Raw genomic sequence first — 27,956 nt, forward strand, 5'->3', positions numbered from 1 at the left:
TGACAGGATAATCAGCTGTTTGGAATAAAACTTTTTTAAAAACTTACTTTTTAAACAACCTGTATCTCTGTGCAGTATCTCAGTGTATCTGTACTTCAGTGCAAACACTTTTGGTTTTCCAAGCACGCTTAGCTATTCCTGGCCAGCAGGTGTCTCCTTGGGCTGCAGGTGAGTCGCACTGGTCTCTGGGCTCCACTGACCAAGCTCCTCCGAGGCGGGGATCACAAGCAGACAGGTAAAGGTGGCAGACTCCAGGTAAAGGCAGACTCTCACTTCTCTGCCACATGGTGAACAGTAAAGCGAGTTTGGACGTGCCCCTGCAGTAACCCAGTGCAGTGACTGTGAAGGCTGAGGTGCTTCCTATCCCTTGAGTGTCCATGGAATGGGGATCTGCACTTGGGCTGTCTGCAGCCCAAGAGGCACCTCTCCTCGGCTCCCCTGCCTTGCTTTGAGTGCAGCGCAAGCCCCATGAAATGGCTGACTTGAAAGAGAAATTAGTTCTGCTCAGTGATTAGTTTAGCTTCTCCTCTAGATGCAGAATTACAATGTGGCTTATGCTGAATGGCTTGTCTGTTAAAGAATGGCCTCTCCTCCTTCCCACCATCCCCAGAGGGGATTTACATTTTCTAGTGGTGTAAATGTAGGGCCCATCTCTAGGCTTCTCTTGGCTTATGCCCATAATGCATAGCACCATGTGCAGGACATATGGCAGGACAACATCAACCTGCACCTTGGAAAAAAGATCCCTTGCCTCTTCCAGTCAGTTTAGCCTTTTCCCATAACAGCCTGTGTGGGTGAGAGGGAGTTAAAAAGAAATCCCAAACATGCTAATTAGGGTACAAGCCACAGGCAGCCTCCACAAGCCAGACGCAACAGCTTTCAGCAAAACATGTTTGGTGAAGTGTCCCAAATCCCCTTGATTTCTACAGGATTAGCATTAAGGCCACTGCAGGGCTTTCATATGGAGAAAGCTGGGTCTTCAGCCCAAGGCATCTGGATTTGATAAATTCATTACTAGCAAAATCTCTGAGAAATGAGCAGCATGTTGTAAAACAGGGGGCTGATCAGTCGCTTTCTGGCAGCACAGCCAGTGCTTCCAAGCCCCACTTAGAGTTCACTACTCCAGTTAGGACCAAACTTACGGGAGTCACCCTCGTATTCCCAGCATTATGAAATACCTTTTCTTTACAGTGTTACTGTTGCACAAGACAGCTCTAGGATGCAAGCAGGGATCCCAGTCACAACAATTATAATCCAATCTAAGCTTCAGCTGAGCTGGAGTTGTGTGTTTAACTAGAACAAAGCTCAAACAAATTTGCAGTTTCAACAGGAAGAAAAAACCCAACAAGTATTCCTTGGAATTCAAAATTAAAGAAATATAAGCATCACTGAATTTGCATGGAAATAAAAACTACTTTAATAGAACTGAGGTCCATGAGCTGGAAGTGAGAAACATCAATCCATGGAATGTCTAAAAAGCACAATGGGGAGAGGTGTGCTGAGAGCCTGTATCCACTCCAGTGATGAAAGGAGCTGCTTACCTCAGCACTCTGCTGGCTTGAGCCCTCTCTGAGCGACTGGCTTGTAGTACTTTTATAGTCTGGCTGTGCTGGTGTGATCTCCCCCAGCCTGAGCTGCAGGGAACGTGGGTGATTTCACTTTTGGTCTGGTTTTTACAAGGTTTGCAGCCTCCACTGCAGCGAGGTTATACAACAAGGCACTCTTTCCACAGGTTCAGACCTGCACGTTTTGGGAAAGGAGGGTTAAAAGACTCGTTCTGCAGCATTTGTTCTTGTTTGGCTGCTTTCTGAGAGAGAAGTTATTAAACACTCTGCTTCTGTGGGCTAAAAGGAGTTTGCCAGAACAAGGTCAAGGCAGAAGGTAATGGACTGAAAAGTTACACTATAGTGACAAACACAGAAAACAGAATCTATTGGTGTTAGCATCTTTAGCCACTGATGTTTTGCAGCTGGATGTTCCTCCAAAAAAAGACTTTTCCTTGGATTTTGAAAGTAAGGATGTTTTTTGCAATACTACATTTCAGGGCTCATGTTCTGCAGTCTCCCACAAACACCATATTGTTTTAGGACATGACATGGCAACAAGATGCCAACAACTGTTCCCATATGTTGACAATTGAACATTGAGCCCTGCTGAAAACTAGGATTTAACTTGATGCTGGATCTTTGCTCACTTAGTGATTAAAGTAAAACAAGAAGCTAAAATTGTATCAAATACCGCTTTTCTAAAAAGCTCCAGTACTTGGGCAATTGCTGTAGCTGGCACAGGGAAGTTCAGCAGTTACTGCCAAGAACAAAGCAGAGATCCATGCTATGAAAATAAACCCAAGACCCCTGTGCTCCTTGTGTACTGCAGCTGCCGGATATCCAAAGCACTATGCTTGCATCCAACACATTCTCTGTACCCATTATCACCTCACATAGAAATTTAAGCAAGTTGGCTCTTTGTTCCAAGGCTTTTTGATCTTTGCTTCAGGAAATTTCATCATCAGAGAAGGAAGAAAATAATTAAATGTGTTTTACTCGCTCCTAGACTGATCTGTTATCTTGGGAAGGCCATCTCATCGTATTACTCAACCTTCTGGTACAAAAAGGTGCTGAGTAGGTGGCAGCAATGTTACACCTTCAGGGGACCTGCCCAGGGTTTTCTTCTCCCCGCTCATTCTCCTGATCCAGCCAGGATGCAGCTGAACAATCAGCTAAGTCCCTTTGCTCTCCAGATTGAACTTGGCAAACAGCAGCATCTCACAGATTTTTCTTGTTGGGCAAACTCAGTGGAAGATGTCAAGCCTGTTTCTGCTCTCTCCACTGTTGTGTGAGAGCTCCAAAGGTCAAGTCAAGAGATTGACAACAGGCCAAGGAGCAAGCTCTTGTTCAGTTTACATATGCTGCCATTAGCACTGCTCTTTTGTCTGTATTCAGCACATTTTTTCACTGCCCTTCACATTATCTTGTCAATCTCCTGCTCCCATCAGCATTTACTATCCTTCCCAGTGTTTTTAGCACTTAATTCTCATTTCTCTGCCACAATCTTTATCTCAATTATGTCGTGGCCTTTAAGTTGCAATTCATTTATGTTGCTACAAAATTTGTGTCAGGCTCTGGAAATGGGCACTTCTTGTCTAATGAAAGATGCAGGGTTTCACCCTGTTCCTTTTTCTTCCTGAAGGGCTGTTTGGCAGCTAGGAACGTCTGTGACTTACTCTGGCAGTTGGCTGAATGGAACCTCTGATGTCAAAAAGTCATGCAAAGACAGACTTAAACATGTCCTGAGGTACCATCGCAGTTTAGTTTGTGACTTTGAAACAAAGAAGAGAAGCAGCAAAGGAATTTAAATCTGTCTTCATATGGAGACTCAACATTTGTGATGTTGGAAAACTCAGGACCTGTTCAAGTTCTTGTTCTGGCAAAAGTAATTGTCTCAAGAGGTAAATCCAGTTGTTTTCATTATATAATTCCCTGATCTAAAAAAAAAAAAAATTGTTATTCTGACACAGCAGTTCCCTTCACAAATCTTCAAGAGGAACCACATCCCACCAACAAAGCACTCCATCATCCTCTGCTTGCTAAGGGCAGGCTGTGTAGCTTCTCTACACAGTTTGCTCCTGTATATTAAACAGCCTTTCAACTCAATTCTGAAGAGAATCAGGTTTTCACTACCCCCTATTATTGAAAAGTGCCAGTAATTAAAAAACAAAATACGTCTGTGTGCTGTGCTTTTTAAATTAAGCTGAGTGTGGTATTTCAGTGATACTGAAAGCAAACACTTACTGGGAACAAAGCAAATGAGAAACTACCACTCAGGAAAACTCTCAAGCCAATTTGTCTCTGAAGAGTAAACCAAAGAGCAAGGGTTTTTAGCAAAGCCTTCAGCAAGAAGGCCTAATCTGCACAGCAGCTGTTTCAAGGAACACAGAGCAGCAATGAGCGAGCAGTAAAGGGTAATAGAGTTCAGCATCCTTGCAGAAGACATGGGTTTGGGTGTTCACAATTCTTTGGTGCTTTCATGATTTGCAGCCTCAAGTCCACAGCCACGCAAAGAGTCCAAGGGATCAAAGAGATTTAGGAACACATCTCTCCTCAGCCAAAAGCCTCAAGTTAGACTCTGCAGAGAGCAACAGAGACCTAAGAAGAAAATGAGCATCTGTTTTATCATAACCCAGCTCATCAGGCTCTGGAGGAGGATGAAGGTCTACCTTCTTCCTTCACACAAGGTCTGAACAATCTGTACCCTGGTACTTACTGAGACAGGTAACAGGTCACAGATGTGCACCTTTTTTCCAGCTGGCCCCCAACTCAAACAACACACCTTTTTTATATTCTGACCACAAGCAAACCGACCCACACAGAAAGCCCCAGCGGTAGGTAGGCAAAATTTTAGTAAATGTGTATGAAACTCCCCAGATCTGGGTGTGTGTATTACATACTCTGTAATTGGTTCAGGGTTTTTTTTAATTCATGCTTTGAGAAAGAAATTTTAAATCTACTGACCTGTACTACTCAGTTTATGATACCCTGGCCTCCAGGACAAGCCTCAGGTCATTGTGAGGAGGAAAGTTCCACTTCTATCAACTCTTCCTGTGTCTAATTACAGAAGGTGGTCTCAGCAAACTGTTCATAGCTTTTCCAGCACTACCTTCCGCTGTAAAATTAGGGAAGATAATAACAATTTTTGGGGACATATTTATGCTTCTTGCTTAGTTATGAACAGTACAAGTTTATTGCCATCAACAGTTAGAAAAACTAGAAGGTGGTGAAATATCACATTAGGTCAGGAAGAAGGAGACACCTTGTCACTGAGGTGTCCACTGAGGCTGTCCGTGACACCAGCCCAGGGAAGAGGCTGCATGGATCATGTCAGCCAGGTTCAGCGTGCTGCACTTCCTGCAATACAATATGGACATATGAAATACATTTGGTATTTTATTAAGTAAACAATGCAATTATCAGTGCACATTTTAAGCAGCAAAAAGAAAAGAAGCACCTCAGACTTTCATACCGTAACAAAAGTTCTGTGGAAGCTGCATTTTATTTGAAAATCCACCCATTTTTGCTAACATACATTTTAATATTTTAAACAAAAATAGAATCTGCAGAGACAATGCAGCAAGTATGCTTAATTCATGTACAGAATTGCTTTCGTATCAGTGACTATCCTTCTGAAGGCCGCACTCCACCCAAAAGTTATGGTGTATTTACACAAAGCACCGATCAACAGCGCTACTTGAATTCCTTGTGAACTAAATACCCACTAGACATATGTAAGGAAGCTACTTCCCCTTTTTATTTTTAAAAGGTACATGATCATGAACGAGCCCAATGAAAAGGCTTTCCCCCCCAACACACAACACCTCAATTTATTTTTTTTTACAGAAAAGAAGGAAAGTCTTAAAAATGAAAGCAATTCCTCACATTCATCTTGGAAAGGCCTTATAATGTCAAATGTAAAAATAATGACATGCCAAGCACAAAGCAATAAAGTTCCTTCCCAATGCACTAATGCTGAATTAAAAATGTAGTGCTTCTTCTAGTCAGTTAACTGTTCCTTTGCAAAATCCTAGGCACAGAATTGACTATAAGGATTAATGCGTTTTACAGCTCTTCCCTAATTCCCATATATACTGAGAATTCATTAGATTCAGACCTTTAAAATATTTAGTGCTCTGTATGTCAGCTGAAAAGCATTCTGAATCAGATTCATTCTTTGTGGATAAAAATCAGACATACTGTATACATCCATACTCATTTTCATAAGGAGGTTTTTTTTGATACAATATTAATGTTAAATTGATAATCATAAATAAATACAAACAATAATACATAAGGAATGTCTACTGCAAACTGAATATATAATTTTTAAAAAAAGTTAATTTCCATTACTGCTGTGCCTACATTTGTGAGGACTGAAAAGGTAACTGCAGAATTAAGAGTTAGGATTTGACCCTCCCCTGCCCAGAGTCTTGTTTTGAGTTACGGTAAAGGACACATCTCCAATCCAGGCAGCATTTCCAAACAACAATATCAATTTCCAGAATAAAGGCTTCTCTGCGTATGTTACCAATTAAGGATATTATTAGAAGCTGAGAGTATTGACGTGTTAGTCACCAGGACAAAAATAGGTCTTGGTCTTAATTCATGGCAATTCTTGGCTTTGTGTTGTGTACTGATGTCTTCTTATGGAGGTGTCCCAGCTTCCCTCATTGGTCTTCATCATTTCACTGCATCACTTAATGGAAGAGGAGACTTTGAGGGACTGAAGTTCATTTTTTTCCTGGAAGTGGGAGTTTACTGCTGAGCACATCTTTTTGGAAACGTTCCTTTCTCTTCCATCTAACACAGTTACATAAACTGAATCTGGAAAGATGAAAAACCCTGGGGTTAACATGCAACAGAAGTAGGACTTCACTCTAAACCTTTTTTCTTCAAAAATTTCCATTCTTCTGATGCCCAAGCTACCCCATGATCTGAAGTTTTGATCAGAAATAAAATATTTTTTAAAAATCAGGGCCAGGAAACAACCAAAAGCCATCAGGATGTTCTTCCAACAACACCAGCCTTTGGAATAGCTCTGCATTAAAAATAAAACCCACCTAGTTATCCATGCAATATTGTCACCAGCGGCAGCATAACACAGACCAACACCATTATGAAGAGAACTCAGGGTCATTTTTCATGTTGAACCAGAAGAAGTGCACAAAGAAAAGCAGCTGCTGTATGCAATAAGCCTACTCTCTCTTTATACTATGAATTCTCAAATTTCTTTTTCATGTTTTCACTCATTTTACTATTTAATTCCCACCTGCCCCTGACTGGTCAAAACCAACCCATCTCCTCCACCGCATCTCTGTACCAAAATGGATCTCTGGCACATGTGAAACAAGCACCTCCTCCTGCATGAAGGGAACTCTCTGGCCAAGCAACGGGAAGCGCACGAGCACCCTGCCAGCAGCACTCAGGGCTCTGCTGCTAATGGGGAACTCTGAACATTTTCCTGATGAAATGGTAATACCAGGTAGCATCAGTTCCTTCTCCCTAACTGCAGCAAGTACCACATGAGCTGGCTCTATTTCCAATGGACTGAGTCAAAACCACTCAATCAGCCTGTAAACTGCTGAAGTTAAACACAAAGAGTTTCCAACTCACTTCCACAGTGCTTCCAACTCAACAAGATTTGGTTTTATTTCCTTCAGAAACAGTTCTAGCCATGTTGATAAAATTTGAATTAGAACTTCTTTGTTTCATATCACAAACACCAGCATCTCCCCAGAATAATGGACAATACCTAAGTTGTTCTACAAGAAATCCTGGAGAGAGAGCTCTGCAAAGGGATCCTTTCCTGAGGCTCTGTGAGGACTCTGACTGGAAGGGCTGGATGCTGCAGACAGCTAGTAAGAAAGACGACAGAGAAAGGGAAAGAAAAAGAAAACAAGGTCTCAGAATGACAGAATATGAAAGCTAAACGTGTAATGAAAGGACAAGGGGAGGTTAAGAGGCACACTTGGCAGAAGTCAACTATTAAAATAAGGTGTTTGGTCATATGGAAAACAAAGCCTCTTCAATGGTTGGTGTAATGTAGAAACAAGCTGGACATGACCCTCCAGAAGGGAAACGCTGGTGGCATTTGCCAAACAAGCAGATATACACTTTCACAGCAGCTTTCTTCAAAGGAAGATACAAAACATTCAGCCTGACTTCTGTGAAACAGGTTCGTCCTCTCCCTGCTTTGCTGGGAAAACTACAGCCTGGCAGGGAGAGATGATGCTGGGGTCTGGCCAGAGCATGGCAACTTTCCAGATGGTTTCTCCAGAAGGAATAGCTCTCAGCATCTTTTCTTGTCAAAATAGGATGCATATAAAAAGAGGTTGGATAGCAGAGAATAGAAAATTTTCAATGTGGGACCTAGAAGGAGAACACGAGATACATTCTGTGAATAGGAGAAAAAAGTAAAAAAAAGGAAAAAAGATGAGAGTTTCAACTGCTACTGTGGCTATTTTAGGTGAGAAGTGAAGACTGTGACTGATAGTCTGTACAGTCATAAAAATGGCATCCTACAGTCATGTACCTAAAGCAGCACACTACAAACAAGGTCATATAAGGCACATAACTTAGAGGTGGGTAATATTGGCATTCCAACTGCTGCTGCTGGGAAAGACCAATAATCTGCAGACTGTACTTGCAGGAGTATCTGCTATTTGTCGATTTATTTTTCCTTCTGTGTTAGTATTTTTCCTAACCAAAAAAAAAAAAAAAAAAAGGTGTTTTATTAAATCCTATTTGCCCTCCCCCTGGGTAGAACATGCATGTTTCTGCACTTATAAATCAAAGTCAGCATCCTCCAATTTGGGTTCCTCACTGGAACAAGTTTGTTCAGAACTGAGTCACTTGCACTCCATGCCCATGGCAAAAAACATTGCATGAAGACCTTTTCCTTTGGAAATGCCAGGCATCTGCCAACCTATGCATGACAGGAAATCTGCTTATGAGAATTGCTTGCACAAGTGCTCAGAGTGTAAATATTGCCATTGCACATTTAAATTTTTCACATGAACGTCTGTTTCGGAAACCATATGAGAAGGAGGACGTCCTTCAGGTTCAGTACATACTTAATCTGCATTGGAATCTTCATCTCCTCCTGAAACCCCACTCCCAATGGGGCACTCAGATCCAGTCACCATAAATAAATAATGCAAAAGTCATGAGACAGAATGGGAAATGCTTGAGAAGCAGTTTCAGGATGTCAGAATTTCCCCTCTTTAAACTTGGTACTTCCCTTCGGAAAACCATAGGCACACTAGTGATATGGTCCAACAGAGTCCTAACTTCAGCAAGGAATGGCTGCTGCCAGTTGATTTCAGGAAACATTCTTCCTCTTCATGGTCAAATGCCTTGAAGTCACATAGATTTCTATCACACTGAGCTGGCAAATCTCCAGCCCATATCAAGTCCAAAGTAACATCCCAATTTGAAAGCAGTGTGGAAGACTGGTAGGTTTGGGCCAGTTGTGCAACATCAGCACATAACAAAACACAGGGGAAATGTCAGGAAGCCTGTTCAAGTTAAAATCTGAGGAAAAAACCTGATAATGCTATTACCTAGATGCCATAATTAAATTCAGACAAGACTTGCAGTAAATACACATTTTAACAAAATTCCTCTAATTATTAAAAAGGAGACCTAAAAAAAATACATGGGAAGTATAGTTAGACAGTTTCCTACATTGCAGCTCTCCAGATTACTAGATAAATAGATCTGAACACCAGGACCACTCCTAGCAGTTTCTAAGGAGAAGCATTTAAAACAACAGCACTGGCCATCAGTTTCTCTAGAGCTGATCTAACTGGAGCTGTGGATTTAGTGTCCCTGCTGCCCAGAGTTGGTGTGACGTGAAAAGCACTGCTCAGACAGCTTAGTCTCACCTCCAGCATCAGCCGGCACTTCTCACTGCCTGCAACAAAGACAAAGCTCCCTGGAGTCACAGAAAAACCTAAGAACCCGTCCATAAGTGAGCACTGGGCTGATTGCCACCATTAGCTACATTCTGGTTTCCCATGAAACAAGTCTGTCAAGCTGTTTTACCATATATTTTAGGGGTAACGTGCCAAAGCAAGCATCTTTAAGGTCTACTTTCTGGCATAAGTCTGTCCTGAACTTTCTACCCTGTTCTTGCAGTTTCAAACACCCCTCAAACCCCCCCACACCCAGCCAAAAACCAACCACAAAACAGATCCACCAAACCAACTTACTCATTTGCACATTCACCTATTCTCCATCACCCAGGTGATCATTCCTGCTACTTGCCATGTACAATTGGCTGTGTTACAATTTACATCGATGTTGGCAGTGGGTGGAGTGATTTCTTTATTCTTTTTTAAATCTTAAATTTTGCACTACCCATCTGCTTCCCCCTCCTAAGGCTATGACCTTCTGGGGACATCACACCAGAACACGTGACATGTGAAGGGACGCGGATTTGTCCTAATTGTACCATTTTACGTTGGCCATCACAACACTACAACAGCCATTGGGATACTCTGGCCTTGTGATGGGCAGACACATTCCAGCCCCTGTGCATCAGTCAAATCTGGCTTGTCTGGGACACTTGGCATCTGCTGTACTGTATCACATCTGCCATCCCTCTGGTTGAACGACTGATTCAGCCTGCCCCGTCCTCAGACACACACAAACACACACACACACACACCCCCCTCACCAGCTACAATGTCATCAAACAACTCCAACCATTCTCACTGTTCTGGGTAGCACAATGTAAGAAGTTGCAGTGGGTAATGCCCACTATTTTATCATGATGAAAACTTATTTTCTTTCTCTGGTGGGAAATACTGCAAGATAAACATTTTCAAAGAAAAATTATACACCTTTCAAAACTATAAATGCCTTCTGTGCTCAGATTTCCAAAGAAGTGACTGTTCTAGTTTCATTCTCAATTATTTCAAATTATTTTGCCCTTAAGAACCACTTTGCTTTTGACTGCAACAATTAGGAAAAAATTTGCGAGCATGCAAAGAGAACACTCGGAAGAGAAGCAATAGAGGTATGTCTAGAGATAGAAAAAACTTATTTATTAAGACTAATCCTTGAGAGTATCAAGTTACGAACAACAGTTTAATTTATATGGAAACTGCACAACATTAAGATGTCTATTTTCCCAGTGTGTTCTCAACTCACTACAACTTGGCAATAAAAACACTGGCAACAACTTCTTATCTGTCATCATGCTTTTAAGTACCTTTAGCTTTCTTCACTGTAGACAACACCCAAGATCTATCAGGAGACTGGAGGTGATATAATCTGGTGCTTTAAATTAAATATGAAAAACAATTTCGTTTTTGGCAAGCGATGACGCCATGGACAAAACCAATATTAGAATAATGGTGTTTACAGTGATCCATGTGGGCGGGTATAGCTGTGTGCCTTTCAGATAACCATTATTTATTCTTTAAGATTTGTTTACTGACCCCAAGAACACGTTTCTGTTTCTTTTACTTTCCTTTTTCTATTTCTGGCACAACAAGAGCATTAACTAAACTTAAAGTGCAAAATATGCTCTCAGAAAAGCCTCAAGACTCAGCACACAGTAAATTCAGTGTGATAAAAGTGTAATGCCCCTCCGTGGCTATACATTAATAAATTCTGCTGTGTATGGGGAAGCTCTCACATGCAGCCCTTGTTTCATTTAATATGCTTTACTGACATCAGGCTTCTGAAAACTTGACACCTTCCAGCAACAAAGACTGTGTGTCTTGGGAAAACCCTTCTTGGGCACAGCAAATGCTGACTCAAAGGGTGTGTTTTCAATGAAATTAATTCTCACAGGAGCCAAACATTGTCAGGTAAGAGAATAAATATAGCTCCACACACCTCACTTGTGACTAATTCCTCTTTCTCCTGTTCTGACAGCCAGCTGGAATTCAACCTAGGCTACGCCCTGCAATGTCAAATGAAGCAGAAAGGCTCACTGAGCTATTCAGACCCATCTACCTGTTCATAACTGAATCAGGCGGGTAGGCAGGCCTTTTTTTTTTGGGATCATTTCAATTTTGTATTTTAACGTAGAGAAAACTCCTATCCTTGAGGATCCTTTTACTTGGTCAATATTTAAAAACTGTCATAAACACTATTTGTCCTCTTGAAATGGTATAAAATCCATGTGAAAAATACCAAATCACTTATGTGACAGTGAAGGTGCAAAGCAGGTCTCAGAAGTCTAAGATAAAGCCATTTGAGAACTGCTAAAGATTTCTTTCTAGCTAAAGATAGCTAACAGCATCTCTTTCAGATAAAGCATTTAAAAGAAGATTATTTAGAAAAAAAAACCCTATTAATAAGGCCGTATTTTGAAGAAGACAATGGGCATACAGCCCACTGGGAGCACACAGCAGAATCCTACTCATAAAAGGATCAGACTGAGGCACTGGAAAATGCTTGAGGCTCTTTTTAGTTCCAGCTTACTGCTGAATTCTCTCCCCTCCACAGTCTAGTCCCAAACACTGCAGTTACACCAACCTATACCTAGGTGAAGTCATACATGAATGCTTTTAAACATTCACCTATAGAAACAGAGTTCTTTATAGTAAGATCAAAATACAGGCACAATATATTTCATTTTTCTAATAGAAGGTCTGATGTGCAGAGTGAACTTTGAAAAAGAGACATGTGATAGGTGAGCAAAATCCACACTTAATCCTGGAGCTTCAGTCTGCCAGTTAAACTTGGCTCTGCCTTTAACTGCAGTTCACAAATACAAAGTCTTAATGATATCAGAATTTTCCAAAAATAGTATGAAAGTGGTCAGGGTATCCATCCCCTCTTCCTCCTACTTTTTAAAATGTTTTTCTTACCATTAAGAAAAACCTCTCTTAAGATGCCTATTGGGTTATAAAAGTGAGTTCAGACAGAAATTTCCCAGTGACAGATATTTGTAAAACAAACAGTAAAGCAAATCAATAACAGGTATGTATTTAAGTCCAGTATTGATGCAGTTAGTTCAGAGTGGCCCTTTGACACACTCAGTCCAGCAGGTTAGGTAATCAACCTGGACACAACACATCCTGAGAAACAGATAACCAGGGGATTTAAGGAACACTCCACCTAAGGTAGCACTTAACAGGTAAAGGCCAGGTAGATCAGTATTGCTATTGCACATCTTCACTATGCTGCAAATGCAGTCTCCTGCAAAGTCATGGAAGAACACAAAGCCCACTGGAGACTATGGTTAAAACTAGATGGATGTGCCATGTGCCTCTGACCACTGAGGTGGTCAGGACCAACGATGGGGTGGTGGGTTGAGTTTTCACCAAGTTTGATGCCACAATTCTTTCAAACCCATGCAATCCAGTCATGGGCATAAAAGGCTACACACACCCTGTCTGGCCCCTGCAAAATGCTGTAATACAAGCACACACCCTGTACTTTGGGTACTTTATAATCTAATACTTTCAAATGTAACAGGGAAAAGAACAGTGACATGTATACTCAAGAAAAAGCTGTAATAGCCAATCTCACATAAACACACTCTAAGGGTAAAGCAGCATGGAAAATAACTTTGGGGAAAAAGCTCATCTTCGGCAAAGGGCACAGACATCAGCTTTTGCTATTCTTTGTCATTGTCAGATTCCCAGAAAAACAATGCCTGAAAAAGACCTATCCTCTTTGGTTCGGTAACACAAACTTGCTGCTGTCAACATGGATACAAGCAGATAGGAAGCAAGCTTTCCATGAACTTGTGCAATAATTTGCCCAACACAAATAAGAGATATTAATTATATCTGTGTATAAAATTAACATATTTAATATACTTATAAAGAAACTGCCTTATGTAATTCATTCCCAGCACCAACCATTTCAATATACACACCTGTGCTCCTGGTACAGGGCCAAAGGGGTTTGGTGGTCTCATGACTGGCTGACTGTATATCAAAGTTGGCTGGGTCATTACTGGTATGCCTCCCATCTGTGATGGCTGAAAAAACCCAGACAGCATCAAATCACACACACCATTAATACAATTCAAGTATTTAAGGAGATAAAGGAAAACGGCAAATGGGTGAAAAGTCTTGGTCATATGTGAGATATGCAACCATGTGAGATCCTTCTACAATATTCTGCAAATAAAGGTTACCAGAAAGGAACATTAGAGCCTTTCCAAGGAATTTTTCTCAATAACAACCGAGCCATTCAATCTCTTGCTGCAAAGATCTGAATGAAGCACTAAAACACTTGTTAGACAAGAATTTGTGCTGGTCCTTCTGCTCCCAAACGTGAGGTCTGACAGCACCTCCCTGACTGCCTCTGACAGCACAAACACAGTTTTACAGACAGCAGTGCAGTGCTGACAGAGCTCAGGACAAAATTTAAAACTGAGAGCCGTATGTGCAATTAATGTTAAGTCATTATGTAATCAGAGTCAAAGTGTTACCAACATTCCAGCTGAGCCAAATTACAAATTTAATGGGTATTAATGGTCTTACAAGTCAGGTTATATTTAACACAGATGCCCATCTCTGGCACTGCTTTTGGCATTCCCCTCAGGCTTGGGTTGACAGCCAGCAGCAGTCCTACTGAAGCAATCCCCACACCAAGCAGCTTTTCCCTGACTAATCCTGGTGGTGGTGGTACTCCTTCTATCATGCCAACCAGCTGTTTGGGCAATCACAGGGTGAACCTATTCAATAAACTGACCCTAATGAAAATACCCTATTAAAAAAAAATATAAGAACAACTGAACAACTGCTGGCCCAAGACAAAGGAAGCAGCAGCCAGGGAATGCCCAGGCACTGTGCTACAGTACTAAACAACCTGCCCGTCCCAGCAAGCTTGCATATAGAAACATAAGGGAAAAGCCTGCACTTAGACAGGACCATCCTCAGAACTCTGGTCCCCACTATTGCTTTTATGAAAAACTAAAAGGTTTAACAGCAAGGGCTGTGAAATGAGTCAACATTTCAGATATTCCTGATGGTAAATGTCCTGAGTAAAGTTTAAATGAGCCAGGGAAGATTTCAGGATGTACCGCGGAGCCCACTGGTCATTCTGTAATGGCCCACCTCACCCACCTGCTCAGATACTGGACATGTTTGAACAAGCAGCAGCAAGCCAGGGTAACTGAGTTCTGTCTCCTTAACTCCAGTTTCTATTTCACATTGGCATTTAAACCCCACAATTAAACATAACACACCAATGTAACACGAGCAAGATTACTTCTTGTACACTACATATGCTGCTGACTCAAAATAACCATGAAAATGCTGCTAGTACCATAGGGGCAAAGTTGTGTAGATCAAGTTTGAATCCATACTGATGTTAGTTTAAGCATAAGAATTTGACCAAGAACATGGAAGTTCATGGATAAGAAATAGGGAATATGATGATATATGATACTCTCCCAAGAGACCCTCAAAAATATAGCTGGACACTTCTGTAGTTCACTTACTGAGTGTATATAAGTTATAAGTCATTAAACTAATTCGGTTATATGATGAAAGATTTGAATTTTTTGTTTCCTTTAATCTGTGAGCATTTAATAGAAAAACTGCTTGAAGGAAGTTTTCTTGCCTTTTATTCACCCAGGAAAGCTGTGCTGCATCAAAATCATATAAAAAGAGCTAAGGCATATAATTTCAGAAGTATTTTAAAATTTAAGATAAGAACAAAAATTTGCAAAGCAAAAAGCAGGAAGGTCAGGTTTATGTCAAAAGCCTTGAGGCACTGGTGTGTCACTAACAGATCCAATTCTCAACCAAAACCACACCATATTGCAGTGTCACAAACTTGCGCTGCTGTAGCATTAAGCATCACAGATTGTTGCTTCCAAACCTCAGCAGGAGGTATTTAAGGAAGGCTTCACTTCACAAAGAAAACATTTCTGTTCTGAAAGCAGATATTTATATTGACGCAATAAACTTACTTGTATGCTAAACTTATTTCCATGCCAATAAGGACCACCAAGAACAGATACTGTGTAATTTTCACAGAATCCCAGAATGGTTTGGGTTGGAAGGGACCTTAAACATGATCTATTTCCATTTTAAGAAGTTTATGAATAAAACAAGTGAAGTGAGGAAGGGCAGACTTAAGTTCAGACAAACAGCATGTAAGTGGTTCAGAAAACCAGAAGTTAATAATTTGGTGAGGAATGGGAGTTGAAATTCAGTCTTCAGTAGAACAGTTCAGGAAAACAAGAGCTACCAAACTATAAGCAATCAAACAACAATACAGCATGTGCCTGGTTGGAGCTGTAGGAATTGCACTCACCATCACATAGCCCATCATTCCTGTTGGCGTTGTGGCAGGATAGGCCATTACAGGGGGTGCCTGGTGTGAGAAACAGTGGTGAACTGAGAGGAGAAGACATCAGCTGCATACTCTAACACATTGTTTTCTAAGAATCACCTGCAGCACTCAGCTTATTATGAACATAGCAAAGAATAAATAGGATTTGCAGTCTGGTGTTAAGAGTGTATCTTAATTATTTCAGATGGAGTACAATACCTAAGCTAAAGTTTATGGGCCATCTTGGCAAATCTTTAATAATGTATTTGCTTTTATCATGTTAGGATTCTGGCTGTTGAACTAAACTGCAAGTACCACTCTCTCAACATCCTATTTAGAGAACACAGTACAAGAAGACTCAGAGAAGTTTGAGAGAAAATATTTATGAAGCAGAAGCACATTTTTAATCCCATGTAGTATATACTTATATTTCAGTATCAAAAGTAATGGTACACAATGAGTCTTAAGAGAGAATTTGAAAGACCAAAAGACCCAATTACCACTGCTTCTGCTGACACTTAGAGGAGTTCTCTTTAGCCAGGATGAACACATTATGAGGATTCTCCTAGCAGGCTTTGATATAAATTAGACTCTCACAGGAATTGCCAGTTTGCACTCCCTCTCCCTCACTCACTCCATTCACTGCATTTGAACTTGCTAAAAGTCCTCTTAGTACTTGGCAGATACATTTATTACCCTGATGTGCTTACTGTACATTTATGAAGGTACAGCACAACTGCTGTCAAAACTGGGGCGAACTTCTGTTTTGTAAACAGCTTGGCAATATATAGGTAGAAAAACAGCTGATAACTCTTAGAAATTTAAATAAAGACAGCTCTTAATCTCTTAGCCATATTCTTTATTCTACAGTTTATGATCCACTTTCTAAATTAGTATTAACTGTTTTAAGGACAAAAAGTTGGATTTTTTTCCAGACTAAACTGGTGCTTACAGATATTTAGATAACTTGCTGTCTATCCACTCCAGCTCCTGTTAGTCTACCCTTTTAGAAAAAAACCAGTAATTTTCATATTTTTGCTGTGGGGATTTCTATTCAAGACAAACACCATAAGCATTTCTTGGTACACAAAACATTACTGCTACAGAAAAGAGGCAAATCATAAACCATTAATCATATTACATTAATTAAAGCAGATAAATTGTTTCATCAGGAACAGGGCATCAGGAAAGCTGCTTCTGAATTCAGTTCTAAGGAATCAGCTGCTTTTTCTTATATAGTAGAGCCAGCGCAACTGGCATTTCAATTGCCATGAGAACAGACAGAAAATCATCTGGACAACATATTTGCCATATATTTCACACAGCAGGCAAAGCTATCCTGAAAATTACAAGTTTTTGTTTTTGTTTTTTTTGCTTGTGTACACACACCTACACAAACATGCTGAATAAACTTATTGTTGAGTGCTCAAATATGGACCTACCACCCTTTAGTTACAGAGTTACCCTGGAATTAAAACAAAGTACAGGGAAAGACCAATATTACTGTTGACATAAAGAAAAAAGTCCTTTGAAATGAAAGCCTGCATTCCTCAGAGAGCAAGCACAGGTTATTTCTTGTCCTCTGTAAATGATCTGCATTAATTTTCTTTCTTCATATGAGTATTCATGACATATTGGTCTCTCCCCACTTAAAAAAAATTTAAAAATCAAAATCTACCATAAATGTGGATCAAGTGCCATGTATAACAGAAGCCTGTGAGGTTTCATGCAGTTATTCAAACACAATATTTTTATCTTCATTCAGAATCCACCAAATGCATTAAAGGCAGCACAGACACACACCCCAGCTCTCTGGCAGCAGATGGTACAGTTTAAAGCAAGGAAAAATAATCTTGGTATTTCCCATGCCATCATTCGATTCAAGAGCCTGCACACCACCTATGAAGTTTGTGTATGCTAGGAAAAGCTCAATTTTTGGCACACCAAAGATTTTCAAATGAGAAATGTGTAAATAGCGAGGAGGTTATGAGATTCTGCAACAGCAGTGGTTAATATCAGCATGCCAGTCGATTGCAAAAAGGCTGTGGGTTGTTTCACTTACGTATTGTGGAAAATGCATGCCATTCTGTATTTCCCAGGGAGAACAATTACATAATGCAATAACACTGGATTAGAAGCAAATACTTACACAACAGAATATACACAGATAGCATTTTAGTTCACAAATACAATAAATGTTTACTCCAACACATTCTTGTAATTCAAGTCATTCACTGAGACAACACACTTGTGATACTGTCATTGGTACTAGGTTTCACACTGGTTTGCAGAGTCCATTTATTTGGTATATGCCTTTTTCATCAAAGATTTTCAAAAGCATATTTAATTAGCAAGCAGCAGCAACTCCACAATAAATGGACCAGCAGAGGAAAACAAAGCTTTTTCCCCCCCTCACATTATTTCTTTTTCAACTTTTTTATGTTTATAGAACAGTTTCACAAGAAGTGTCTCAACAGTATCTCTCAATAGTAAAAATTGTTAATTGTAATGACTTATCATCACAAGATGTAGATATAAGACATGAGTTATTAAACAGATTCAAGCACACAGGTAAACTCAAACCACTAGTCATTAACACAGGTAAGTAGTTACAATTTCTTCAATATCTACACATCCTCCAGTAAGATCCACAAACATATTTCTCCCTAAATAAATGCAGGACTTGATAGGGGACACCTGGTAGGGAAGAGATGGCAGATCCAGGGAGACAAGTTCTATCTTTCCAAATCCACAATGCTGCATTACTGCACTGCAAATTCAACCTCCCCCAGTCAGAATCAGAAGCAATAAATCCTTGAGGGCTGTTTGTTACCTGCTCTGTCCATGTACACCTCTCCAGGTCATTGGTGAAAGGGTGAGTAGGATTCACATGCAAAAATGTTCTGTGAACGTTGTGAAAACTACTTCTGTAAAGCCTTAACATGTAATTAAAAGCCCTCCCCCTACACTGATACCCCAAAATCCTTGCCAATACTATCTGTTAAAATAGACATGAACTTGCTCATCAAAACTGACACGGATTAAAAGCAAGTGCACACACCAGGCCGGGAAAGCAGTAGTTATGTACATTAATAAAGCTGTAGCCATAGACACCTCTGCAAGTACCATGGGGCCAGTTCCCACCTCAGAGCAGGCCAAGTTACAATGTAATGATGTAAATGCACCTGTAAGTGCACCCGAAGGACACATTCACACTTTACTAGACTGTCAAATGCCTCCTCACTCCTTGGAATTCAGAGTTTTATGTGATAAACTCATAGAATGCTTTGCACTGGAAAGTACTTTGATGATGACCTAGTTTGAACCCCCCTGCTGTGGACAGGGACACCTTCCACTAGACCAGGCTGCTCAAAGCCCCATCCAGCCTGGCCTTGAACACTTCCAGGGACTGGGGCATTCACAGCTTCTCTGGGAAACCTCTGCCAGTGCCTCAGCACCTTCAAAGTAAAGAATTTCTTCCTCATATCTAATCTAAACCTGACCTCTGTTAGTTCACAGCCACTGACCCCTGTCCTGTCTCAATAAGCACTTGAAAAGTCCATTGAGTGAAACCCAGAAAGCCCTACCTCCCAAGAGAGAGGCGCTCAAACCCTACTGAAGTTGGTGCTAAACCTGCACGTCATATCACAAACTGTTTTCTAGAATCACACAGCCAAGAAAAACAAATCCCAGTAGCACACAGCTCCAGCAGACCACTACTTCAATCTTCTATCACCCTTTTACTGCAACTATAGACCATTTTCAAATTCATCCATTATACATCACCCTGCAGACCTAAATTGCAGGGAACTCACTATTTTAAAACGAGCATTTGCTTACCAATGTTGGAGCGTTCCACGCAGTTGTAGGTGCAATCTTGGGTTGCCAGTTGGAACCACCTGTTAGTTTCTTTTCACCTGGCTGAGTCCAGTTTACATCACTTCAAATAAATTTTTTTTAAAAATTGTTAGAAAACATTGGACTTTCTTAAAAAACTTCCTCAGGTAAACACCATTTCCACTTGGGAATGAGGCTTCTTTATTAATGAAGCTCATTTAGCAAAGGAGTTGGTAAAAAATTTCATGACAACATGTTTTGGCTCAGAAAAATGAGCCCCCTCAGCATCTCAATCAACTTGCCCAGAATAGGTAAGTTAGTGTATCTGACCCAGGGCAAGACATTTGAGTAACATTTCAAGACAGCATATTAGATTTTGCATGATTTCAGAGTTGGCACAGATGGTCCCAAAAAACTCGAAATTTGCCAATTCCATTTCATGGCTTTGCTGCTAGAGCTGATGTTCATTACCCTCAAATACACATACCCTGCTTCAGAATTCACTGGTCTAAAGGTCAGCCTCAAGACCGAGGTTGCAGTTTCATAATCTTTAAAACCGCTCTGCTCACACTCAGGTCATACCAAGCATTTAAGGAGTGCTACGACTACCAGCAGCAACTACAAAGAAACATTTTGATGAACTATTTTTTTTAATATACCTGAAGTCTGAAAGGAATCAGAGACAGGACACCTTGCCTGTTGCTATCATTGTCACTGCCACTCAGTTTACAGTCACCTTCCAATAGCTCTCAACAATTCATTACACCTAGTATATCCCACATGTGCTCTGAAGGCTAACATTATATGTTGGTATGCACAGGTTTCAACATGCACATTCATGAAAATTTACTATCATGAAAATCCGAATGCTCAACTTCTGTTAAACATACTCACTTTTTAGTAGTTCCATTTCCAATGCCCAAATCTGTCACAAGGGAGAAAAAGAGACTACTGAAATTCTGTTTGTTTAAAAGAAATCACTAAGTATTTACATGTTAGTGGTTCCATACTTACTGCCTACAAGATTGGCTAAAGATGAATCCAGATCATCCGACACTAATTTATTAGGCGGTACTTTGGCAACTGGAAGACACTGGTTTTGAGAGGCCACTGTTGGTTTTAGGAGACCACCGAGTTCATCAAAGCCTTGGAATGAGAAACATAATTGATTTGAATCACAGGCCTCCCACAAATGTCATGACATTCAATTCGACAGCAAAGTCAGGACAATGGCTAAAATCCAAATCTAACCTGGTGATGCTATCCTATACAGGAAGGATAAACTTATTATGCCTCTTGATAAAAAAGACATTTACGACAGAAATAAGATTTCAGTTCAGTGGTTTAACCTATGGGACAATTTTACATGGAATGGATTCAAAGTGACTGTAAAGCAGTCAAAACGTAAAACAAAAAAAATATAGAAAGTGTTTCAATCTTACAAAAACATCTATTTGCTTTTAGCAAAATCAATGGCGTAGGAAAAAAAATCTGATGTCAAGAGTCTAATGCAAAAGATCAGAAAATACCTATTTTCCAGACGCTAAAAAGAACAGAAGGAGCACTATGACTTCAATCCAAATTAACTGTATTGACTGATCATTTTCTGAAGCAATCTTAATGTCAAAAGAGGAGGCAAAGGAGTGCCAAAAACCATGCTGCAAATGTATAAAATGAAGATGTAATTTTACCTCCTCCAGCCACACTCTACAAATACAGACTTAATTTCAGCTCACAGCATATAAAAAAGGCTGTTCACTGTGTGAAGTTTTAACGTACAAAATATTTAAGTGAGGGAAATCAGTGTAAACATTTCAGTAGAGTGTAGAAATAGCCTGTAAAGAAAAATTATTTGATTAATGCTGTTATTGACCTTTTAAAATCAGCTTTCTTTTCTTCATCTGAAACTCTATCCCAGTAGTGTAAGTAAATACATATTAAGAGATTTATACCTCAAGACTAAAATAAATTAAAGGAAAGGATATATGTTATTTATTTTAGCAAGTGTCTTACCACCAGAATCTGGGACAACATTAGAAGATTTGTTTCCAAACACAGACTCAAAGTCAACATTAAGGCCAGCTGATGGCTGTGGCTGAGCAACAGGAGATGGAGTGAACCCTGTGGGGAAAAAAAGAAAGAAATTTTATGCTTTTATACAGCATTTCCCATAAATCCACCTTTATGCAAGACAAGCCAAATAAATATCTCAGCACTACAGAAATACAAGAAATACCTCAAAAGCCCAGATTACACCCTTACACTGAGCAGTTTATTTGGTCTTTATTCAAAGTTACTCGTCCAAAGAAAGATTTTGTCTCAAAAATTTAACAGGCCATAAAAGACAGTCCCCTTGCAATTACTTCATCTCTGAACACCTTCCTTATTCTTTTACCATATGTTTACAATAAAATTACTGAGGAAAAAGTCACAATGCTTCTCCAGGAAAAGAAGCTGGCTAGTGTGGAATCTGTTTCAAGATTATTTGACTGAAGATTATTCCTCCACAGTTTATATTAATCCAGCAATTCTCTTAGCTACAACTGGAGTTCAAACCATCCAAACCATCCCGAGGTGCCTGAACTAGTAATGCCTTTGATGAGACACACTTAATATAAATAATTTTCATAGCTCTTAGTGACTGGTGGACACACATTTTGCAGCTGACCATGTTTTTCAGTCAAATTTCTAGAAATTATGGCAAGATATGGGGACGTACAGTCACATTTCAGCTCCTAGTGCTGTCTAAACTTACTTCGTCTTCCACGTGTCTGTAGTGTTCTACAAATTTTATTGCAGCATGAAGCATTGCATGTGATGTTCAGCAGCATAAGTCAATTATTCAGTAATAAAGAAGGTAATAGCCATTTGTTTGTAGTATTTTTTAATGTTATATATGATCACACACAAGCCCGTGCATGTGCAACACCTTGGTATTCAGGCAGTAACAGAAGTAATCACTGCTTTATATGAAAAGCATCAAAAAAAAAGCGAAGCCACCTTGAAAATTAGCTCTTTTGGTTTCTAGCAAAAAGTATGATGACATGGAGAAATGAAAGGATCACAACTACTACAGCAGTAAAACACTGCAGTGGGTAAAAATAACTGAAAAAGAAAACTTCTTGGATTCCATTTTGCTTGCTGGGACAGCACGTCATTTCAATCTCACTGTTTTTCAGAAATAAGTCACATTTCACCTAAAACAATTAGTAACTACAGGATGTTATTTTTGAACATAAGCTTCAGAGAAAAAAAAGAAAATTTGGATTATCTGTTTCTTTTTGTCTTAAAGGAACATAAGACTCCTAACTTCATGACTAAAATTTAGACAATGTAATTTTCATGAAAAATAAATCAAAGTAAACTGCATACAGCAAAACATGGGAAGCAGTAATGTGGGAAAAGAGAGAGTAAATAATCAACAAACCAAAATGAGTATCTTTATGACATGTATACCATCAAGCTGTAACAAGCCATTTCAGAGACTCTGAACTTCAGATGGGAATTCCTTTGATGGGATGTCCTGCAACTCTTAAAACCGTGCCTGTACCAATAGAAAACTTGACTTACAATAGCTCATATTTCTGCTTTAGCAATCAGCCTCAACCAAAACAAGCTGAGTTGCCTTCTCTCACATTTTAGAAGTTTCAACTTTTATGAAACTAAGATGAGACCATCTCCAAGACAAAACAAGATACAGGACTCCTTTGAATCAGCCCCTGAGAAAGATCAAATCCTACTCTTGATATCAACCACCAACTCAGGGCAGTTTGTTTAACAAAGATATTTTGAAAGGTGCAATGCAAAGGTCCGTATTTTAATGGAGCTTCTTTGAGCATCAAGACTTGACAGAAACTAATAATCCTGCTTTTTTTAATAAGGAACAAAGGGAACACAGTAATTTGTAGCATTTAACTTCTGCTAAATGACACTCACTGATTTTTATTATGCAAAGATACTAAACCAAAATGTGACTTTATGGGGCTTTTAAGAACTAAGCCTTCCACAAACCATTTACTGAAGGTATGCCTAAGCTTTGCACTGCAGCAATGTTTACATACCCTGCTCAACCTGGTTTGGACAGATTATAACCGGTCACAGCCCATAGTCTCTCTAGCAACTAACAGGATGATGTTCCAGAATCAGAACCAGTATGGGGTTACTACACAGACGTGACACAGCTGCACAAATGATTAGCCAGTACTTCAGTGCAGCAGAGACCTCTTTCTCCTCTTCTGTTGCAAAGCTTAATACTAGTTTAGTGCACTGTTTAAGAGTAATATATCAACAAAATCGCCATAAGCAGCACGAACATCCCAATCCCTTTATCTTAAAAACAATGAGGTAGAGCAAGATGAGAAGCTACTTATAAACATGCATGTCTTTTGTGTGGTATGTAGCAACAAGTAAACTACGAGAGATCCTGAAATGGGGAGATACTCATTTCATGTTTAGACTAAAGCCTTAGTTTGGCAGAAACTGAAAAAATTCATACCATTCGTGACCACACACCTGCCACAAGCACATGAATTTTAATTGGAGCCACTACAACAAGGCACTTCCGTAGTCAGCAGCATGCCTACTAGTTCTAGGCACACAACAATTCAAACTTCTGTGTGTGTGGTAAGGCTGCATCCCATTACCTACCTCCAAATAGACCAGCTACAGAAGAAGGCTCATTGCGGAAATGAGAAGCGTTAGGATAAGCTTGAGGACCACAAAAAGAATCTGATAAGGAGTATCACACAAGAGAGAAAGCCAGGAAAGGAGAAGAGGGAGAGTTACAGAAAGAGAACCAAGATACACTGCTATTCAAAACTTTAATTTCACATCAGTCTGTAAATCCACATATAGTCTAATAACATAGAACCAATGGAATGAAATCAATACACATCAGACAGACTGTAAGAAACAAGTTTACACAATCTCTAACACAAAAGGGGAAAGCACAGTTTCCAAGGAACAGCTATATTAGGATCTTTTTTTCCAATCAAATGCCATGTTTTACACCCTTGGAGGAAATGAGTGTAAAAGCTTCAAGGCATTTTTCTTATACCTGAAGTATATTCATATTTGCTTGCCACAAAGGGATTTAGTTGAGTAAATGGATTGTAATGATCTAAAGAACCAGAAAGAGTTATTTTAAACCCACATTCACATTATTGTAGCACCTTGATCATGCTACAACTAAAACTGCATCCACATGTCCCACATGAATCTGTAAGGAGGTCACCCTCTGATTCTAGATATATCCTGAGAGCAGAGACACTGGAAGGGAATGTAAATCAATGCCAACCATTTCCAGTGACTTCAGAGCAGTCATGTGATAAATACTGCAAAGACCAGCAAGCACCACAAAAGCCCACCAGGGTCCTTGTTCACAGCTCTGTATTGCTGCAACTTTTCATGTGACTGCAGAACAAGTTAGACAGAGAAAACTAACCTGACTAAATAACCATCCTATTAAAAAAAACAACAACAACAACAAAAAAAACCCCAGCTGTATTTCAAATCATCATTCTATATTTACATGAACCATAACACTTTCATTGGAGCATGGAAAAGACAGATTATCACATAGCAGTACCAACTAAAGTTATTTTTTTTATATTTAAAGATATATTTATCTTTCCTGTTTTGTCTTTCCAATAAAGACAAACAGGCTAGGAAACTAGTTAGTTAAGCTGACAAAGTATAGGTAGTTTGAATATCTTTAAAGAGATAATCCCTTTGTTTTACCTCTGTTAACAAGTAGCAGAGGTATTAAAAATCCCTCTTTGTTCTAATAGTCAGTATTTTTCTTTGACCAATTCTAGTGAGGTTCAACCAGCATAAATACAGCCTGTGATGTACAACTGTCTTTAAACTTGCTTTGTTTAACAGAACTGACATGTAATTAAGGGGTTTTTCATCTACGAAAACAAACTAAATCTTCATATTGAAAAGTAATTAAATTATTACTCTAGAACTGCACCAACACAAATGTTGGAAGGACTCTAGTGAGACAGCCATGCTGAACCATCTCCAAAGTAAAATACGAACAGCTTTTAACAGGTGAGTTATTAGTTTATTGCCCCATAGGTATTGCCCCATAGCCTGAGTAGATTATGTATCAATATGTGCATGACTTTATCAGCTTTGTTAATGACTACATGACTGGGGAAAAAAAATATCAACTATCAAAAAAATCAGATTAGACTAATTTGTTTAAAAAGAGCATTTCAATCTGAGGAAGAAAGTAACAGCATTTTCTTCTCCGTCTCAGGCATATGCAGCATTTTACCTTAAAATTTCCAAGTACAAGAGACTCTAAAACTGCACTCAAGCAACTGCTCTGTTTCTTTACATCAGGTTAGAATCTCATCTAGGCAGCCAAGAAAGGATTTTAACACCATTTTTATTGTAGAGCTACTAAATCAAATTCTAACATAGCAAAAAACCAGCCCCAAATGACCAGCTTTTATTTTCTGAAAGGCTGCAAAAAATATATTTTAGAAACTAAAATAATGATAAAATTTTTAGGAAATAAGAAATTAGTTTAAAATGGTACTTTACCAACAAATATTTCATGTGTGGGTGTCCTACTGGTGAAAGTAGATACATCAGAAGACACAGACAGATGAGCAGCATCGTTAGTTTTTGTAAGGAAAGGATTTAGGTTTGGAATGGCATCATCAACACTATCAACAGTAGCAGAAAAAGGATCTGTTCAATTCCAGAGAGCAAGAGAAAGAAGAAAAGGGAGACGGATTTAGTTTTCTCCTGACATCTCTAAGCTTGGGATGACCCAGCTATTGATCTCACTTTCAAGTAGTCCAGGACTGCAGATACCAGCTGCTAATTTCCTCTTTTTTAATTTTTAAATTAATAACACCACCTTATAAACTGTGCTTCTTCCTGAGTGTGTTTTAGACTGAAACTAACTATGTTATTCCCCTTTAAACATCATCACTTTTTGTTTCTGCCAGTCTTGTCCTGACATTTGCAGCAAAGTCTCTGGAGCAGAGGACGCCTGTCAGCACTACAGAACCCAAGGTGCTATGAGAGGATTCAATGCAATAACATCCCCAAGACAACTTTAAAAACCTGAACAAAACCAACTGAGATGAGCTTCTCTTTCTCTAAATTGTGTTTAGGGGTTTTTCTGTTACTGAGCATCACAAAATTTTCAAGAGCTATGATTATACCAAGGTAACATACAGGACCATAAGCACTTTCCTTGGTACCTGGGGCATCAGGAACAGCAGCTTGTTGTGGGTATGCTGTTACCTGCAAGCAAGCAAAGGACTGCTCTGCTTTTACAGAAAACGGACCCTAAGCCATAAGGAGGAAAACGTTCCTTACTAAAAAAAAGTCAGACTTTATTGGAATGAAGGAAACATGGATCTATACATGTGGCTTCCCAAGACACAGTTTCAAGGTTTCCTGAGAATGGATGCAGTTGCCAAGCTCAAGTATTCCTGTAATTCAGAATCTGACAGATAAACAGGATACAGAAGGCAACTATAACACTTGTTGACTGAAGGAGCTGTGGTTTAGCTGTCTGGTTTCAGAGCCCATGAACCCTTGATGGAAAACTCAAGAACTCACTAGGTGAGATCAGCAAAGGTTGCATCTAGCCCTACTTATCATTGTGCCTGAACTGCAGCTTGATCTTCTAGACAAAGCCACTAGAGAGAAATTTCTGAATAATAATTATAATAATTATAGGTAAGATGTGTTAAATACTTCAGTTCCTAGCCTTTTTTTTTAACCTGGCCAGTTTATGCATTTATCCATAACTCTTGTAAATACTATTGTGATGCGTGAAGCAGTTTTGAAGTGGAAGTTATTTTCTCTCCCTGAATCTGACCTCCTGATTCTTAGCTGTAAGTTCCACACAGGTTCATAATGAGCTCAGTTGTACAAAAGTCCTAATGCAAACAAAATAACTACATTATTCTTTGCAGGCTTAAAGCATGCTTTGATTTACTGCAAGCTCAAGGCATGTTATTAGGTAAGACTTGACTTTTCCCCAAATTGCTTGGCTATGTTGCAAGAACAAGTGAAATACCTTAAAAGACCTTTTCCTAAATCATTCAGTCAGCAAAATGACAGTGTCCAACACTGAATAAAAGATAAGCAGAAAAAGCTGATATAATATTTGTAATATATAACATGAATACAAAATTACATATTGTCTCATGTAGGTTTTATATACAGGATATGCCAATCAGCCAGTTGCCTGAAGCTGAGTCCTTGTTTCAGCGACTCCTTAAAAACTGCTTTCTGCTTTGAATGTCATTTTAAAAGATGTAGAACAAACAAATC

The 27,956-nt window shown here is 39.4% G+C and overlaps 1 protein-coding gene across 5 annotated transcripts in view; it reads right to left on the minus strand.

The window, feature by feature from the left end:
• Nucleotides 1-5,011: 5,011 nt before the first annotated feature.
• The window catches only part of PICALM (phosphatidylinositol binding clathrin assembly protein), a 66,429-nt gene continuing 43,484 nt past the window's right edge, over nucleotides 5,012-27,956 (minus strand). The window contains exons 13-21 of one of the 5 annotated variants that reach the window (XM_030962623.1): nucleotides 21,660-21,767; nucleotides 20,661-20,792; nucleotides 20,541-20,571; nucleotides 19,650-19,749; nucleotides 17,872-17,895; nucleotides 15,792-15,851; nucleotides 13,396-13,500; nucleotides 7,303-7,405; nucleotides 5,012-6,374 (exon numbers count right to left, since the gene is read on the minus strand). In XM_030962623.1, the coding sequence (XP_030818483.1) occupies nucleotides 7,313-7,405; nucleotides 13,396-13,500; nucleotides 15,792-15,851; nucleotides 17,872-17,895; nucleotides 19,650-19,749; nucleotides 20,541-20,571; nucleotides 20,661-20,792; nucleotides 21,660-21,767 (653 nt within the window). In that variant the 3' untranslated portion in view covers nucleotides 5,012-6,374; nucleotides 7,303-7,312. Of the gene's footprint in view, nucleotides 6,375-7,302; nucleotides 7,406-13,395; nucleotides 13,501-15,791; nucleotides 15,852-17,871; nucleotides 17,896-19,649; nucleotides 19,750-20,540; nucleotides 20,572-20,660; nucleotides 20,793-21,659; nucleotides 21,768-26,201; nucleotides 26,352-27,956 lie in introns of all 5 variants that reach the window. The other 4 variants (XM_030962658.1, XM_030962631.1, XM_030962640.1 and 1 more) reach the window with 4 other exon arrangements.

This window comes from Camarhynchus parvulus, chromosome 1 (genome assembly GCF_901933205.1).
Source record: "Camarhynchus parvulus chromosome 1, STF_HiC, whole genome shotgun sequence".
Taxonomy (NCBI): Eukaryota; Metazoa; Chordata; class Aves; order Passeriformes; family Thraupidae; genus Camarhynchus; species Camarhynchus parvulus.